Source organism: Condylura cristata, unplaced genomic scaffold (assembly GCF_000260355.1).
Source record: "Condylura cristata isolate star-nosed mole 26May11 unplaced genomic scaffold, ConCri1.0 scaffold00007, whole genome shotgun sequence".
Taxonomy (NCBI): domain Eukaryota; kingdom Metazoa; phylum Chordata; class Mammalia; order Eulipotyphla; family Talpidae; genus Condylura; species Condylura cristata.
Window position 1 is genome coordinate 54,877,599 of NW_004567108.1, and position 19,983 is coordinate 54,897,581.

The 19,983-nt window shown below is 36.4% G+C and overlaps 2 protein-coding genes across 2 annotated transcripts in view; both read right to left on the reverse strand.

The window, feature by feature from the left end:
* Positions 1–1,840: 1,840 nt before the first annotated feature.
* On the reverse strand, positions 1,841–12,472 carry FBXO4 (F-box protein 4). Its single transcript, XM_004678347.1, has 7 exons — positions 12,239–12,472; positions 10,793–11,028; positions 8,609–8,829; positions 5,818–5,893; positions 5,532–5,707; positions 3,123–3,298; positions 1,841–2,212 (listed from the first exon to the last, which is right to left on the reverse strand). Exons 1-7 carry the CDS (start codon positions 12,422–12,424, stop codon positions 2,123–2,125), a joined length of 1,161 nt encoding a protein of 386 aa, XP_004678404.1. The 5' UTR covers positions 12,425–12,472; the 3' UTR covers positions 1,841–2,122.
* Positions 12,473–15,474: 3,002 nt separating this feature from the next.
* Positions 15,475–19,983, reverse strand: part of LOC101618982 (chromosome unknown open reading frame, human C5orf51) — a 21,410-nt gene continuing 16,901 nt past the window's right edge. Inside the window, exon 6 of the mRNA XM_004678473.2 lies at positions 15,475–19,819. Within this exon, the coding sequence (XP_004678530.1) occupies positions 19,536–19,819 (284 nt within the window). The 3' untranslated portion in view covers positions 15,475–19,535. The remainder of the gene's footprint in view (positions 19,820–19,983) is intronic.

Genomic DNA, 19,983 nt, shown 5'->3' on the forward strand with positions numbered 1-19,983 from the left:
AAAAAAAAAAAAAGATAAGTATTTACTGAATAGAAAAAGAAAAGGAAATATCCATAACATTTTATCTACAAGTGACACACTTAAAATATAAAGACAGATTTGGGTTGAATGTAAATTGATTATTGAAATGAAATTGTATAAAATATGCTGTGAATTCAAATTCAATCACAAAATAGCTAAGAAATAGTGATTAAAGAATACTAAAACCATAATACTAAATTATTGGGCTGAAACATAATCATAAGTTTTCAGAAAATATATTAATAATAAAAACATGAACAATATCAACATATATCAAAATGTGTGCATATACGTGAGACTTAGGGGAAAATCTATAGCTTGAAATATTTATTTAAAAAGAACCAGAATTAGTGACCTAACTTTTACCTAATTCACTAGAAAATTAAAGTTGAAAAAAGCAGAAAAGTTAAGATTAGGTCATAAATCAACAAAATGGAAAATTGAAAAACAATATAATAAACCAATAAAATCAAAAGCTAGTTCTATAAGAACAGAATTAATAAAAATCTAGTCAGTTCAATCAAGTGAGCAGTCATAAATTACTAAGAATGAATGAGGTGACAAAACTACACATAGTGAAAGGCAAAGGGGGATTCATTTAGGTTTAACAGCATAAAGAATTCTATGGAACAATTCCTGGAAAAAACTAAAGAAAATGATTTTATAGTAATTTAGTGTAAGTGGCCCTACAGCAAAGGAATACAAATTTATGTAGAACTAATCTACTAAAACTAAGAACAGCAAGAGTCAGTGAGATTTGAACCAAGACCCACTCCCTCCTTTCTTCCTCTAGCTCAGCAAGTTGGAATCTACAAGGAAATCAAACATCCTGTCTAAGTCAGAGGATCTTCCTCTATGGAGCAAGATGCCAGCATTGCTTATCCTGCCTGCAACTACAGAAACCTGAGGTTAAGTTCTGGCTGAGTGTACCTGAGATGGGGGGGGGAGGGCTTCCTTTTTTTGTGGAACAGCACCTATTCATGGGATGGAAGCTCTACTGAAATTACTATGCTCTTTTTACCCTTACCTGAAATTTCCTTCATTTCAGTGAGATTGGAGGGCTATAATGTGTCCTCTATAAAATGTAAGCAACTTGTGATGAGGAGGTGAGCATATAATCCTCTGCGTCTTTGGAGTGTCTTCTCATGAGATGAAATAGGATTTCACTTCAGTAACTTAGGATTTCACTTCTTGCTACTTTCAAATAAGTTTGCTGGTTTCAAATTTATTTGAAAGTAGCAAGAACCTTCAAGGAGAGCTATTTTCTTGGTTTTTTTGGCCCCATTTTTTTTCTTTCTTTCTTTTTTTTTACATCATTCTTCATTTTGTGCATTTTGCCATCTCAGTTGTAATCCCCATGGGCCTCCCATCAAGCTATTTTCACTGAAAAGGTATTACATGTTATTAATTTTCATGTTTCAGAAAACAGAAATTGCATGACCACAATATTAAATGCAATTCCTGCTTTAATGAAATGCCCTTTAAGCAGAATATTTAGTAAATAAAAAGTTCTGATAACAATTAAAGCCTCTTGGAAAGAACCCTGTAGAAAGTTTAACAAATCTGCTATTCCCCACTAAGCCAATCTTTGAGCTTAAAAAAAAAAATAGAAACCACTAAGATAAAAGAGGCACATGGGGAATGGGATCAAAAACAGGGGAGTGGGGAGGGAAGTGTACGGGACTATGGTGATGGCACACGGGTGACTTGGTGATGGGAAACCCGTGGGGATTACAATTGAGATGGGAAAAAAAATGATGTAAAAATAAACTGTTATAAAATTTTTAAAAAAAGGTAAAAGAGGCACAAACTTGTTTTATCCAGAATTTATTATTTTTAAAAAGACAGAAAATATAAAAGTTATCAAAAAATGTTAATTTAATTTTAAGGACAAATGCTTGCTGGCATTGAACCTTTTTCTTGTAATTGATTTAAGGTAAAAAGTAAGAATTGTATTTTTAAAAAACACCATAGCTACAGTTGTCCAGTATATTGCCTACCTGCCCAAGGCAGGTCAAAATGAGCCACTAAAGCAAATATCCACATCATGACTTTAGTGACAAGTTCACGTTGTTTCAGTTCCCAGGGTCCAGAAGGATGATCATTTTGCATGTTTAGATTCTACTTCTTCAAGAATCCACTGAATGCCATTCAAAAAGCCAGCTAGACTTTCAGCCTCAGTATCCTGGACCTATGAGCAGAAAAGAGAGACAATTGTCAATAAAAACTAAGCTGAAAATCTTGTGATTACAAGGGACATTTTTCTAGACCCTACAAAAAAGAATAGAACTTAAACTTTCAGTAAATGTTGGGTGAAGTCATTCAAATGTTGTCTTCCAGAGAGTTGAGATAAAGTAATTATCTCTGATCCCTCATAATTATTACAAATAATAGGCTTATTATTTATTTTGTAACTCAGCCTTAGAAATGGAAAGAACTACCAATTCCATGATTTGTTTGTATGTATTAGGGGAAAAAATGGCTTCAAATCCACTTTGAAAACTAAACCATTTTTGAATGACCCCAGATAGTCAGCCAGTGTGACATCTTAGTGCCAAAATGGGTCTTTAAGACTGCCACTTCTAAAGCTCACCTCTGTAAGTAGCTTTCAAACTGTGTTCCAAGAATCTCCAGGGCTTCATGGAAGGGACAGGGGTTTAGGAAGAAAGAAAATCTAACTTTTCAGCAAAAGCATTTCCAATTTTAATGTTTCTTTATCTATTTTCACCTAGGGTTTCATTGAAGAAAGGATTCCATGATTAAAATGAAATTTGAAAAGCAGTAAGCTGTAATAAGATGAAATCTATATTTTCTGTGGCCTTTAAAGCACAATATATTAATGCTTTCAAAACCATGATAGTACTTCTAAAAACAAAAACACAATCCTCAATTTCTACCTCTCACTGTTTCCAAGATAGGAGAGGCAAGAAGGGACCAACTGATGAGCTAAGACATTGACACCAACTATCTCCCACCAACTGAACTATTAAAACTAATTTTATAATATTAGTTCATTAAAGAGAATGAGTGGGAATGAATAAAATCAGAGAGAAAATACAGTGAAAAATAAGATTTATCTCACAGAGAAGACAGAAACTTACCATCCATGGGTGGCTTAGATGATTCAGATGGAGCTCATGGGCCAAATAAAAACAGGGCATTCTTTTTACACTTGCTTGAGAAATACAAGATAAAACAAGCATTGGTCTTCCTGAAGATCCAAAAGCTGGATCTGTCATCGCCATAATACGAGAAAGTTCATCTTGCCATTCATGACCTAAGGGATGTATTCAAACCCTTAATTTGCATTATTAGTAGCGGCTTTTCAAATAATAAAATTGAAATTTTAATAGCAAAACAAGAAAACCGAAAAATTACCAGATCCAAACATAAACTGTTCGTACTACTTTGTTTATTTTCTGATCTATTAGAAAATTAAACCAAGTAGTCTTATTTATAAGGATAGGGATTTAGATGAACTCAGAATGGGGTGGGGGAGGAATGTAATACCATTCAGATTTCACTATAATTTAAAAGCAAAAATGCTTTGACATACACATTATTTTGTTCAAAATTCCATCACCACCCTAAGTCTCAGAGATTTAACAATACAACTGGGTCTAACTTTTGTATACCCACGGACAATCTCTGCTTTTCACTGGTGTATGTAAATCACAGACATTTTGTGGTGAACACAGATTCTGAAATGACACCCTGATGACGCATACCCTTGTAAAATACCTCTTCCTTTGAGTGCGGGACAGAGACACACCTCTATCCTCTATCTCTAGCAGTGGTTGGCTTCTGCTGGGACCAAGGAGGAGGAAGAGGAATTTCCTGCCCCACCTCAAGTGGCAGGCACTTTCAGTTTCATATTCAAAAAGACTATCAAAGACAGGCAGATCATCACAAATGGCTTATATCACCAAGGATATCACCAAGGAAGGTGCTCAAGAATCTGAGCTGCTTGAATACAAGTAGATTGTCTTTTTGTTTTAAGATTATTTATTTTTTGTTTGTGTGTTTTATAAGGGGGCTGTAGGATAGGACACAGACTGGAAACTAGATAAAATTATGTTTTGTTTCCCATTTGCATTTTTGGCACCTATACAGTGCCTAACCATAGCAGAAACTCAACAAATATTGGTAGGATAAATAAGCTGATCCTTTAACTTTGCCTTTTGTAGGTCTTCTGTAGTAAGAGGCATTTATATTTCTTATGAATAATTTCCTCATATCTTTAAAGTGTAATTGCTTCCATGTCTACCATAGGGAAAATTACTTCAATGGAAATTCAAAATAGTGTATTACACATATCAAGAACTATAACACATGTGTATGTAGACATATATAATATATAAACAATATATATATATATATATAAATGATATATATTTATGCCCAACTATGTTCACAAAGGATTTGGGGGATCGATTATAGCACTGGATTATGGTCCAATAATACTTTGATCTCATGCCTCTGTAGCATATAATTAGCATGGGAACGATTCAAGAATATATGAAGTGTTCTTAACTAATGTACTTCAGGTAAATACCCCACCACACACATAAAAATTTTCAGTTATTTATATAAATTATTTGAATGGGGCAAGAAGCAGACAAAACATCAGTAACAAAAGCTGCAGAAGTATATAACAAAAAAGTAGTATGTAGTTATGTACAAACTTCAGGATGTATCATATTTACACTGGTGTTTGATGTTCAAGAAGCAGCCAAAACCTACGAGTCAAAATCCACCAGGGTAGTAAGCAGCACCTGTGTTTTTAACAAGTTCTCCAGGTAATCCTAATACATGTCAAGGTCTGACAATCTACTATTAATTACAATGGTCACAGACTTCACATTAATAAAATTATTAAAAATCAGTAAAAAAAATTTAAAATGTGTTATTTGAGGGCACTCCCTGGTGGTGCAATGGGTTAGGACGCAGCACTGCAAGCTAGCCTTAGCCGCGTCAGTGCAAGTTCAATCCCCCGCTGAGGAAGTTACCCACATAGCGTGGCAGACCTCTCCTGTCTCACTCGCTGCTCCCCTCAGCAGTGTACTTCGTTAATCTGTCTGTTCTGCTTCCCACTCTGTCTCAGTGAATCCTCTCACTGCCTCTGCACCTCTGGGCTGTACCCCAGTTCTGCATGCATAAATAAATCTTTGTTAAAAAAATGAGTTATTGGCCCTCCCTGGTGGCGCAGCGGGTTAAAGCACAGCACCGAGAATCTAAAGCCGCTTCCTCATGAGTTCGATTCCCGCCTGCCCCGGAGGTGACCACATGGCGTGGCAGACTTCTCCTGACCCGCCCGCTGCTCCCCTCAGCAGTGTACTTCGCCGATCTGCCTGTTCTGCTCCCCACTCTGTCTTTGGTGAATCCTATCACCCTCCACATCTCTGGCCTGTACCCCAATTCTGTATGAATAAAAAAATAAATCTTTAAAAAAAATGTGTTATTTGATTTAAACTATTTAAAATGCTTATAAAAAAGAAAATAATGCTTACTTTTCTCAGCTTCAGCATTTGCAACATAGATGAACCCATCAACAACTTCACACACCTTCTGAATTTGTGGAATTACACTGTAACGGCTTCCTTGTTGACCATTCCCTTCATTCTGTAGACTAAACATCTTGTTAACTGTACTTGTTTGCTCCTCCCTTGCTCTATCTCTTTCCTTTCTGTAAGAAAAATATAAATATTAGACATAAGCTGATACTAAGCAGGCTCTATTCCGCTAAAGTATTCCCATCCTGATGTGTCAAGTACACCACCAAGCAGGTAGCCTTACCTGGTAGTTGAATATAGTATTAGAATGTTGAATTTATGTTGGTTGCCCAACTGGAAACTGACTCCTGATCCAATACCTAAAGGAGAGAATTACAGTTATAAAAGAAAATCCATTAATAAATATTGTAAAAGATCAGATTGGAAAAATAACCCAATATAAGTAAAAAGAATTAATAAAAAAAAAACTATACATTATATATAGCTTTGGAATAAAATAAACATGGTATGTACAACATGATAATAAAAAAGTAGATAAGGAACTAAAAACTGATATGGTCATAATATTTCTTTTTTATCACCATAATTATCATGAATTTTATCATAAGCACATATGTGCCAGCTGTATCCTAAAAGCTACTAATATTTATCAAGGCAAAAATTTGTTTTTATTTTTATGTTTCTCATTAGTCTCTTACTCCATGCATAAAATCAATGAGATGGCCTTTCCCTCCTCTGAAAAGTTGTTTTTAAATTGATAGGGAATTACGGATAGTACCTCAGAAAACAGGAAATATGGCAAGTGCTGATATCTGGAAGAGATTTTGATTGAAATTCTGAATGTAATGCAGTCACATTTTTGTTAGATTCTGTTTTGACATCAAAATAAAATAATAATACCTACTCCTTTGAAGTATCGTAAGGGTTAAATAAAATCACATATGTAAAACACCTAATACTACACTAGTAAATAACAAGTGTTAAATATTAAGCTATGTACTACTTTATATCTGAATCATTCAGTATTGTTATAGCTCCTTTCTTAAACTTGTCCTTCCTTTGGCTCATAACACTTAGGCTGCCTCTCCTCTTGCCGCCTGTAGAGAGCCTTCTCTTCCTCCACAACTCCACTTCTTTTTTCTACACAAAGTGCTTGCTCTGTCTGCTTCTGTTCATCCTCACTTCCACCTCAGTCTAAATTATCGTCACCTCTCACCTAGAGTTCTGTAGTCACTTCTAACCATCAAGCTCCTACATCCACTTTTGTCCCCTACTATTATCTTTCTGGCAGCACCTAAAGAGATTGCTTCCACCTTGTGGACTTATGTGAAACTGGCCTGTCCCCAAGTGATACTGCTTCTGCTGTGGAGTCTTATTCTCTCATATAGAAAAAAGCAACAAGGCAAATGTTCTTTTTATTCTCCAATGCTGTGTCCTAACTGTTACTCACCAACCATCTTGAAAAACTCCATATCTTTCAGACACATAACATTTAATTGTAGTTCTATCACCACTTTCTTGACCTTCATTTATGAAGCTATTTTTGATAATCACTTCACTGCAGATTTTCACCATATTTCTTTCCATCCTCAGAAATGTCCAAGTCTATGTGGACACTGTCCAATTCCTGCATCTTGGCTCCTAGCCCAGATCTTACTATTGAAATCTGGATGCATTTATTAATCCATAAAGGCATGCTCATTCATTCATCAAATTATATTGAGTGCCTACTATGTGCCTGGTGTCACCAATACAGCTAAGAATAAAGCTGACAAGATTCCTGCCCTGTGGAGCTTCCATTCAAATAAAACAGGCATCTTGACTTGCATTTCCCAGTAATCAAAATCAAGGATGCTTATACCAGACATCTCCATTCATATCTCCCAATTATCAAAGTGGACAAATCCCAAAGAGTAGCTATCATTCACCCTATGTAGACCCCCCCCAAAAAAAGGTTGTTTTTCTCTTTCTGTTTCCTTATTCTAGTGAATGGCACTATATATTATTCAATATAAAAATTACACCAGAATCCTGGAGTGTTCCTTCTTACAGCTAATACATGCTCAGTCAATTATATTTCCTTCATATTTTTATCACACTATTATAGTCTGAGTCTGAGTCTTATGGCCCCTTTTAATCAATTCAGCACTCAGAAATCTGAGTGATCTTTGTATAGTACAACCCCATCATATCATTTTTCTCCTTAAAAGACTTCATCAGCTCCCAGTTGCTTAACTATATAGCTTACAGGTGTTATCTCCTAGCCCTACTCTAGACACCGAGATACTTCAAATGTGTCAGGCATACCCAAAGCTTTGTGCTTTTAGAAATGTAGTTCTCAGAATAAATTTACCCTGGCCTTTTTAAAAAGGCTTACTCCTACAAATCACTCTTCATGCTCACTATGGAATCTCCTTTTGACCCTTACTTTTGTACCCAAGAGCTAATCACAATATATTCTAATTACTTGTATACCTTACCTCTGTCCTTACTTAAAACAAGTATCTTCATGGTAAACAGACATTTTTGATGTTTTTTGTTTTAAATCTCTGCATCTCTAGAATCTCATAGGTGCCGTCAATAAATAAGCATAAGCTATATTATAGCATCATTCATATATATTATGTATTCTGCCCACCAACTAATCACATGGTTATTGTTTTATTCTTTGAATAGAAAGGGGAAATTGATGATTTATTTCATTTTTAAGATTCTAATGTATATTAAAATACTTTGCACACAGTATAAAATAAATAACTTTTGTTAACATTCTCTTAAAATAAGGCAAATTAAATATCTACCATACAAATATAACATCTTGACAACATATAATTTACTTTTACATAACTTTTTATTCGGATTATACAGACTTGAAGAACTAAAAGAAAGCTTACCTTTTATAAAAATAACTTTATTTTTTTAATCCATTGCAATCCGGAGGGGTTCCACTCACTAAATTATTATATTTCATTACAACAAAGAGTTAGCTAAAAAATTAATTTTCTATGTAATATTAGTGTCAAGTGAAAAATATTTGAGCATTATATACTGTAATTTAACACAATGAAAATTACCATCAATCTGCCTCTGAGGCAAACCAGCTGTTGGGGAAAGTTCCTGAGAAGACATCAAGCTCAACACCAAAGATGTATTCAATTCTTCCAAACCTGGTCCAAACATAGCAAATCGTGGTTCGTTTTGAATGATCAATGAGTGCAAAAATGAGGTCACAGCTCCATACACAGGACGGCTAGATTTCGAAGATTTTCTTGTATATGGACAACACATTTTATAGCTGTATAAAATTGTCACAGTTAGAAAATTAGCACAGAAAATACTCAGTTTGCAATTCAGCCAATAATATAAGAGTTACTGTCATAGTTAGAAAATTAGCACAGAAAATACTCAGTTTACAATTCAGTCAACAATATAAAAGTTAGTGGTGCATGCTAGACACAAGGAAGACAAAAATTAATAGTCCCAATCCCCATGGGAGTAGAGTGGAGGATGGACACCATTATGAAATGTGTGCTGAGTACAGGGGGAAAGTAAGTACAAGGCGATATGGAAATAAAAGTGGTCCAGAGCTGAGAAATCTTCCTTGAGGGTGATGCTACTGGTGGACAAGGTCAGTGATGCTGTTCAGCATTCTACAATGCACAGGACAGACCATCATGTCAATAGTGCTGAGACTAAGAAACTGCACCAAAGATAAAACTACACAGATCGTTAGCATAAATGTCCCCAGAAATTAAATATAAGGCCTTCAATATAGCCAGTTTTATAAATACTCCTATTATCAGCATCAAGTGTAACAACAATTTGGCAAGTGTTAAGTAAGCAAAAAGGCTCAAATGTTCTTACAGATAATCTAGCAAGCTAAGAATTATATGAAAGAAACAACTCAGTTTAATAGCTATGAATTCCTAAACTAGCAATTCTGTATTATTAACATTAAAGTTATCCAGTCAAAATAAAAACTAAAGTTCCTCAGATAAATCAAGCTGGTTATGATGATCACTAACCTAACAAGATAATCATCTTTATTTAGGAACTTTTTACTTAAAGAAGGAAATAGTCAATGTTAATGCTCAATAGATTTGGCCAAGCCTGACCACCTCATTTACAGAAGCCACTTGTAGTTTGAACTTAATTTTTTTCATTCATATAATTCGAGAAATATCAACCCATGGAAACTTAAGGATTAGAAATCATTTATATGATCACAAACAGCATGGCTATTATTATCCCTGGTAAAATTACTTTCCAGAGTACGAAATACATTGGATTTCTAAAGTCAATTATGTAACATTGTGGAGGTAAGGCCCACCCAGCCAGAGTACAGTGGCAATGCTGAAATTATATGCAACGTAACATGCACATTTTAGTCATGTAGTCTCACAAGACCTGATATAATATCATCTATACTGGGATAAGAAAGACCCTGATAACTGAATCTGTTTAAAACCCTTATTTAGCTATTAAATCTAGCATAGCAAAAACAATTCTTATCAAAGTGCAAATATTCTTTTGATTTTACTTACAGTGCTTAAATGTTGGGCTCTCACTAAAGCAAGTTATATTCAGATTCAAATACATGCTATTAAGGGAGCATGAAGGATTGCCCATCTGAACAGTCCCTTATAAGCTATAGGACCTTAGGAAGAAGTCATTAGCATTCAACTTCAGTCCATATCAACAACACAGATGACACCATCTCATGGATTAAGATTAAATAAGTAAACATACATAAAGCATCCCTCACAGAAGCCAATGTACTGCAGTTGCTCAAAAACTTTAATTCTCTTATCTACATGATACTTGAAAAGGTCAGTGCTTTTAGATGATAACAAAACCTTACTTCCAAGAGACTTAAAAATGGTTTTCTATCCTGCCAAAGAACTATTCTCTGATCTTTGGACTTTCTTCCTTCTGAGTATTAAAAAAATATTTACTATTTAACAACATGAAAAGTATTCTAAAAACAATGAATGAAAATTTCAACGAAGTAGTTTACTCTTGCCATGTATACTATCTTCAGGTAGTCAACAGTCTAGTTAGGTACCACAGAGAGGTAACATAATATAAAAGTTTAAAGTGTCCGTATGAAGGAAAGTTCTTTAACCCAACTCCCAATTTTTACAAAGGGACACTTGAACCCAAAATTCATGAAGCAAGTTAGTAACAGCCAAGACTACTGACCTGCCATGGAATCAAATTTCATATCTACTTTTTAATTTATAAAACTAGATACTTACACTGCCATGTAGTCAAAAAATGTGCCATCTGTGACCTCAGATACAGGTTTTTTTAAGAATTCTAGATCTGGAAGAGACTTCCAGTCAACAGAAGACCAAGAAGGAAGATCCCGCAAAAGAAAATATCTCCACAGAATTGGATCTCGTACAGTTTCATTCCAATAACGACTAGTACTTCCCAGTTGACACAAATCATGTGGTGAAAGAAATGATAAAATGTATAGCTGTACGTCAATCTAAAACCAAGGGAGGCAGCAAACAGGAAAAAAAGGGGAATAACATATCTTGGAAATTGTTTGATAAAGTATATATATAATAACACAAATGTTTCCTAATAAAAGACTGAACAGTCTATTAATAGCTAAACCATCATGATAAGTTACTAAATTTATAAGCAGTGATTATGCTGGGTAGATGAAGATGATCTCAACTGCTAGTGCCATAAAAAATTAAATCTCACATACTGGTGTCATTCTCCTCCCATCAGGAGAGAATAACTGAAAATTGTAGATACACAGAAATATTTCTAAAAACCAACCATTGTTTCAACAATTTTCAAGCAAATAACTAGTTCTTTTATATTCTCATGGAGATTTTGACATATGACTTACTTGAATAATTACTTAAGGAAATATTTTATTTTTCAAAGTAAATTTTTATCAAGCTGACTTTATCATATAATTAGATTTTGTCATCAGGCTCCTGATTAAGATGTATAGATTTAAAGAATCTTCTCAGTGGCAGAACACTGGAGGCATTCTAAGCTTGCAGTTTTCAATTTCTAATAGACTTGAAGATGAGGAGAGGGTGTCAAATCGTCCAACTGAGATAAATAATTTTAGTATTTTCTTAGAGTTTCTCTCCCCGTTTCTCTTCTACCTGAAGCTTAGCAACGAATGATGTGTAGAATTCTTGTGCCCTGCTGTAACTTGAGGCCATTTACTTTCATTGAGTGTACATTGTGTCACTTCCGTATTACCCTAGGAAATAGACAGCAGGGTCATAGCCACAATATCCTTGGACCCTCCCACCCACGTGTTTTGATCCCGTGAGTCTGGGCTAAATGATGCTAAGCATTCAGAAGCTGGATACTTTCCCAAGCTACCCAAAAAGTGAGGAAGGGTTTCCTTATTTCCTTGGCCTTGCTATTAAGGATGTCCTCCTCCCAAGACCAGTTGGGGAGAGTAGAAAACCTAGGATGACCTTGCTGATTACCAGGCGCCCCTTTGTGGATTCTTGCTGCGACCTTCGATCCGGCAGAAGCCCAGGGGTCAACGCCAGGGCGTTTCAGATTAACAGTTGCTCACAGCTGACAGCAGACACGGGGCTGGGCCTGGCAGGGCCTGGGTGCCCTCAGCCCCTGCCACCCCCCGCCCCCCACCCCGGGCGCCACGGCGCCTCCCAGGCCGGCCCCTCGGTCTTCCCTGGCAGGCGGCCGACACTCACCGGCAGCCGTGTCAGGTTGCTGGCCTCTTCCGCCTCCTCTCTGGGCTCCTTCGGCGCCGCCCTCTCCTTGCCCACCGACTGCCAGAAGCTCCTCCAGCCGCTGAGGATGGCTGCCTCCAGGCGGCCCCAGTCGCTGTGGTGCGGGTGAGGGGAGCTGCCTCCGCTACGTGGCTCGCTTCCAGCCATGGCCGCCGGCGCCGCAAGTGACTCGCCGAGGGCCGCGCGGGCGCCTCCACCTCCCGTCCCGGGCTGCTTGCCCCGGCTAGTGCAGCTGGCAGATGGCCTAGGTTGACGTGTTTGGAACCCAAGTGGGAGTGTCGGCCAAAAGTCACTGCGCAGTTCACGTTAGGCCACAACATGGGCCATGCTAACCTCAACCATTGCTAGAAGTCTCTTGCCCCTTTATCAGTGGCTCCTTCCGAAGATGTCTTCATCAGGGAACCACTGGTCTGGGCCTGGGCAACTCCTACTCATTCAGTGGATGACCCTCCCAACATGCTGCACTAAGTAACCAATGGCATCTTTCTCAATCCAGCCAGACTGGGGTTTTTCACTTGTCTATTTATCAGTCCCCAACTTCCCATTTTCTTATTTGCAAACAAGTAGGGAGCCCAATTATAAAGGAAATTTATACCGAAATAAATTTATACCGAAATAAATTTAGATACACCACATACTTTATATGGGTGGGCAACTTCTCCTGACCCGCCTGCAGCTCCCCACAGCACAGTACTTCATCAGTCTACCTGTTCTGCTCCCCACTCTGTCTCTGGTGAATCCTCTCACTGCCCCTGTACCTCTGGCCTGGTTCTATATGCATCAAAAATCTTTTTTAAAAATTTAATGTTGTGCATATCATAAAATAGCAGCAAAACTTCAACCTGAGCTACAGATATCATATTAAAATTCTCTAAGTTTTTTCTTCAGACAGTTGTCCATCCTGTCTTACATAGCATTACTTTAACACAGCTTTAAGACCACATTACAAAGTATGTACTACACTGGACAGGGTATGGTCTATAAATAGGAAGGACACAAATAATAGGAAGGACACAAATACTTACTTGGAACTATCTATCAGCTTTTTTCAAACACATCACTTTACCGAAAATAACCCAAACACTGTTCTGAAGCCAGATCTCTGTTGCCTACAGGAATACTTCATTCTAATGCTATGTTAAATATAAAATGACAAGATCACCAGTATTAATAAAGATCAAGCTTGCATTGCCTGTTACACCGTGCAAAAAAATAGACATACCTAGCATAATTAAGTGTAAAAATCCATTTGTACACTCGTAATAAAAATTAGATAGCTTTCTATATTTTTAGAACCATTTCCAGCACTTGATTACATCCAGAATTTGCAACTTATCCAATTTCTTCGTGAAAATATGTAAAATCTAAATTCCAATCAATCTGTCCACTGTTTTATTATCTCAATTGTCAAAAGTCTTTAACTCAAACCACCTATTAAAAATTAATCCCATTTTACCTTAATAGTCTTCAAAACAGAAGACAAGGTCAGCAACTTTAATATGACTATGCAGGTATTAAAGATGTGTTCTTGGGCACTTATACCATGTACTATGTATTAAACTATAAACACTTGGAATATTAACTCACTTAATCTTCAGTAACTTGTAAGGTAGTTAGTGTTCCTATCCCCATGTTGAATAACAGCATATTAATATGTCGGGGACCCTTTGTTCCCTGATCACAGATTATGGGGGCGGGGCAGAACAGGCAGGGTCTCAAGGTCAGAGAAGTGTTGGCTAGCGGAGATTCCTAAAAAAGGGAGAAAAGGAGAAAAGGGAATGGGGAGTGAGGAAGACATTGGAATAGGAATTGGGTTTAAGTCTTCCTGTTCTGCCTTTAGCAGAAGTTTATTTTATACATTAGGAGCAAGCAGTGGAATGACATCAGCACATGAACTGGGCTGAGAGATTACAATCATCTTTTTTTCTAAGAACAGTTTAGGGTCGTATTGCCCTTTAGCTAAGATATAACATTCATTATTCTTAAAATCAATCTATTAAAGTTAAGATAGGTACATAAATTCATAAAATTTAAGGCTAACATTGTTATATTTACTACAGTGTTGATTGGCTAAAATAAAGTCCCTTTAAACCTTAAATGCTACTTAATGATCTTCATTCTCATTGAGACATCCTAGAGGGTAAAATGAAGTCGAGGGTTAGGGTGGAGGCTGGGCTGGAGATGTGAAGGGGGATAAGGTGAGGTCGTGGGCCAAGAAGTTGTGAAAGAGGGTAAAGTAAGGTTGAAGACTAGGCTCGAGGAGTTTTCTGGTAGATAAATCACTAAGGGAGATAGTAAGATTCCTCATTTAAAGACTGAACAATAAAAGCTTAACAGAATAGAGTGGTTCTGGTCCCAGCAGGAAAAGAACTTTATTTTTTAGCATGTTCTAGTACTGCCTTGTCTTACAATATTGTGTTATAATTGTTTTTATTAATCAGCCAGTTGTAATATTATTTTTTGCTTTCTAGAGGAATTTCCTGTCTTAGGCAGTGCTTGCTCACCTGAGCCAGGCAGTGCCTTATGAGGCTAAGGCAATCCGGTTGTAAGCTGATGGTTGCTTAGAATATTTTGATATTATGGGCCCTCCCTGGTGGCGCAGTGGGTTAAAGCACAGCACAAAGAAGCTTAAGCCACTTCCACATGAGTTCGATCCCTGCCTGCCCCGGAGGAGATCCACAAGGGCGTGGCAGACCTCTCCTGACCCACCCTCTGCTCCCCTCAGCAGTGTACTTTGTTGATCTGTCTGTTCTGCTCCCCGTTCTGTCTCTGGTGAATCCTCTCACCCTCCACATCTCTAGCCTGTACCCCAGTTCTGTACGAATAAATAAATCTTAAAAAAAAAAAAAATAAAGAATATTTTGATATTACAAAAAAGGGAGTCATAACATAAGTTAGCATGGAAATTCTGATTTTTTTCAGAGCACTTCCGTCTCTATCTGGAATATGTCAGTCAGTGGAGATTGCATAGCTTGTGTCATTAGTGTACAAAAGTTAAGTAAATCACAGAGAATCACAAAGGTAGGCTGGGATTTAACTTCCAAGTCACTGGCTCCTAACCATTATACCACCCTGTTTGAAAGTTATTAGGATCAGAAAAAACAATATTCAGGTATCCACAGTAAGCTTAAATGACAAAGCTTTTCATTCTGACATAAACCCCCCCCCCAAAAAAAAACAAGAAACAAATATGGGAATATGGTTTTATTTTTTTTTAAAAATTTATATGCTCCAAAACAATTTACTTGGAAATTTTCACTATAAGTAGGAAAACAAAAACTGTAAAGAACACCAGCATGTATACTTTAATTGTATACTTTAATTGTAGATACAGAAAATGCATTTTAAGGTAATACTTCCACTACATGATATGTTATACTGTATTTTAAAATAATACAGACAGTGATACCAGAGAACTACATACTCCTGGATTCTGTGGCAGATGGGGTATCCTTATAAGAACCAGAAAAGCAGCCCTGGAAGGTGAAGTATGACAATCTAAAATCAGCATATCAAACAGCCTTGGTTTTTTTTAAACTGCCATTAAAATAATTTTGAGAATGCCTTAAAACATAGCTCCCACTTCAACATCAGAGATTCATAGTGGGATTGCAAAGCTAGGAATGTAATTCTGTTGTGGGTTTCAGTCATGATACTCACCTCCCTCTATGGTATGCCAAGGGGTAAGGAAAAGTCTTTAGTCATGGTATTTTACCTTAATTACCATCAAACAAATTCACAGTAGTGAGAAATCCTATAAATTCAGCAAAAAATGGATAGACGTTTAGGTGTTAAAGCATCAAAATATTCATACTGGGAAAGAATGCTACAAATTTAAGAATTAGAAAAATCTGTTAACAGAATTTAAGTGTTAGTAATACATCAGGGGACACAAAATGAAGAGAAAGCAAGATAGATTCAATGAGGCTTTTAGGTTACCACTCACTCCTTTTAACAATGGAATTCAAAGGCCATACGGGGATAGAAATCCTTTAAATGCAACCAAAATGAGCGCGCTTAGTAATTTAGCATTAGAATATCTATAAGAAAGAGAAATTATATGAATGTGCAAGGCATTTAACCTAAAGGGTAGAATATAAAGACACAAATGCTAAAGTAGGTAAGTTAGAGATACTTTCCCAATCACCCCAAATAAAACAGCAATTGTCTCCGTGTCATATAGCCCTTTGGCCCTGCTTATACTCTTCCTAGACAGCATTATTTAATACTTAAATCCTATTAAAAAGCTGTGTTAAGTATAGAATCTTCTCCACTAGAAAACAAGTTCTGAAAGAGAATGTTTTACAAAGCTAGGTATTTGGTGCCTAGGGCAAAACATGGCAGGAACAGGCACCTGATACTTGCAGAATGAGTGAATTATTGTACTTTGCCTAAGCAGAATATTTGGTATCTTAAGGTTACTCCATTCTAAATGAGACAGAATTTACTTAACAGGCTTTAACACACACAAAAATGTGTTATTCCCTGTTTGGTAATACAACAGAGTAAAAAGTATTATAACTGTTAGGGCCTATAAGTTATCCTCCAATTGTGTGGGAGATGGAAAAGTTGTATAAAAAGCACCCAAAAGTACCCTCATAACTGTACCAACTAGCAGGAGACCCAAATGGTTTAGAAGGGTCTTGAAGGCAAAAATGGAAGTTTCCAATTTGAATACAAAATTGTCTTCTTTTCTGAGGTGATAAATCTGTTAGAACACTTCACTCTTTTGAGGAGTAATTCCCTATTTGGCTTGTCAAGCGCTGGTATAGAGGGCATGGCAGTTTGGAATACAATAGCAGCAACTCTTTTATGAAAAGGTCAGCACTTAGAATCATGTCCATTAACTCAAAAAACACTTTAGGGGTCCATTATTCATTAAGCAACATGCATAAAGATACATTTTTTAAATATTAAGGTCATCAACTCCCAAGGGGGGGAAAAAAACTACAAAGTAGTATGATGAGGGAGGGGAAGAATAAGGGAAAAGAATCAAAGGAAAGCAAATTTTCACTGGAAACTAAATAAAAGCCATACAGATACAGTATTACTGGAGCTTAGTCTGGAGAATAAGCAGATATTCACCTGGCCACAAGGGCAAAGTGATTCAGGGAGAAGTAATGAAGCCTCAAAGGGTGTCTGAGGAGGGAAACACAGCACAATGGGGAAAGAACTGGGAAGAGCTTACAGCTGATGGTGATGTGATTCTCCAAAAGGGGTATGAGAGTGTGCAATCTGTATTTCTAAAAACCATATTTAAAGCTACTTAAATATTAATACTTGGAAAGCACAAATGTATTTTCATAGTATAGGCACACACGTTTTATTATACTTTATCGCACTTGGCAGATGCTGTACTTTCCAGAATGAAGATCTGCAGTGACCCTGCATGGAGCAAGTCTATAGGTAATGATTTTGTCAACAGCTTCTTCTTTAAGGAATGTACATTGGTTTTCTAGACATAAAGCTACTACATACTTAACAGACTGCAGTATCATAGAGATATAATGTATATATGCACGTGGGAAACCAAAAACTTCATGACTCTTTTGTGAAGTTAATTTAATTATGGTGACCTGGTACTGAATCTACAATATCTCCGAGGTATGCCTATAAAATCTGACAAAAAGCCGTGTTAAATAAAATCTTCTCAGCTATATAAGTATAGGCAAGCAGGCGGGGCAGTTATATGGAAAGATTCTCTTTGTACCAAGAGGATCTATCAGAATGTTTATCAAAAAGAAGCCCCAGATTTAAATGGCTGAGGAATGCTAGACTGCCTAAAATATGATTATACGGGATGAATTTCAGAGATGACGCTGGGAAGGTAGGCAGAATCTGGTGTTGCGCTTTCTCTGTTGTCCTACTCTGTGGCTGAAACAGAGAAAACATGAACTAGAAAAGATTTCATGTGAAAGATGAGGATTTGCTGTTTGAACATATTGAATTTAAAATTATTATGGAATGTGTTAAGTAAAAGTGTTTAATAGGCAGATATTTAGAAATAAGGTTTAGACAACAGGAAAGAAATTGCAGATTTGGGAATTGGTGATTATACTTTGAAGAACATCCACATAAGTGTGTAACAGAACACAATGGTGAGGGTGTGCAGAAAGATTAGGGTGAAGGGCGAAGGGAAAGACAGATTTGAAGAGACTATGGAGAACACTTTATATGGTGCCCTGTAGACGGAGGTTGGATAGAGAAGGAAGAAATTCTGAAAGGAGCCGATAGTTCAAGAAAATAAAGAGCCATCAAGAGGACACAGAGAAGTGAAAGAAAATACAAATAAAGGAGAGAGAAAAGTCAATAAACTGAGCAAAATGAGAATCCATTACTGAAATTTGATTTCAGAAAGAGAAACTCAGAATGGTGCTATTCAAAGGATGGCCATGGGAACAAGTTCCTGGAATGTGGTAACATCACCTGCTCGGAGGCAAAGGACATCAGCAAGGTATCAGACAGGTCAGCCCAAGAGGACAGTAGGAGTTGAGGTAGACAGAACACCATAAGCAAGACACTCACCCCCACTAGGAAAGGCAAAAATTTCAACACATCAACACATATGAAAAGATGTACCCTGAAGACAAATCAGCTAACCTAATTTGATTTTATCTCCATTGATAAATCATGAACACTCTTGTGAACAAAATAGAAAAATCATGATTAAATTTTTATAAAATGTCTAATATTAGAAATGTCATTAGTAGTAGTACATGGTGACTAATTAACAATTCTTTTGTGGAATCTTTCATTTATCGTATCATGAAAGTAGAATTTAAATGTTAGTCATAATTTTTCATTTGGCCTATTTTTATATCCACAGTATATAGATCAAAGCACGAAGTGATTTTTGTTAATCCTTCAAGTATAGTAAACTTCAAGATAGGGAGATCAAAAAATAATGTTAAGTATAGTTAAAATGATCAGTCTTACATTACATAAGATATACAATGAAAACGTCTAAAATAACAAAACATTTTTTTTACAAAGCTAAGCTTGATTCCTCATTATCAATTACAGTATATCTGTACTTGAGGCTGAGTTAGAGTATACATGCTATTTTAGAAATTAAAGAACAGTTTCTTCAGAGGTTTAAGAATTATAATTAAAGATGATAATAGCATTTTAAAAAGGTTAGCTGTGCTGGATATCTTTATGTAGTGTAATATTTTTTAATTCAGCATCAATAATGTCTTCTTTTTTGGAACTTTTCCATTGGTTTATTTTTCTGTTTGAAAAGGGCTAGATGAAATTACTAGTTAGTGAGATGCTGAAAGAAATTTAAAATTTGTTTTGCATTTGTTGTATTCCATTCTTGTTCTTTCAGGGGTCCTTCACACACAGATACATACTTTTTCAAAATTTTTTCTCCTACTTCTCGGAAATCCAAGGGTTCTTTGTGTGTAATGCCGCTTGCTCCAGAAACACCAGTATCCACTTCATGATTTTCTGATTGTTGATCTGCACAATGCTTCAATCCCCAGTAACACATTTCTCCACTGTACATCATAGCCAGCAAATGGATGTCACTAAATATTCCTGGGAAAATTATTTTGGTTGAGAGGTTAGAATTTAAAAATTTTAAAAGAATGACTGGTTACTATAATGCTAATTCATTTTATGGCATTAAACATTTCCCCTTATTTAGCAGTTATACATAGAATTATCACCATTGCCAAATTAGCACTATTGCAACTCTTATT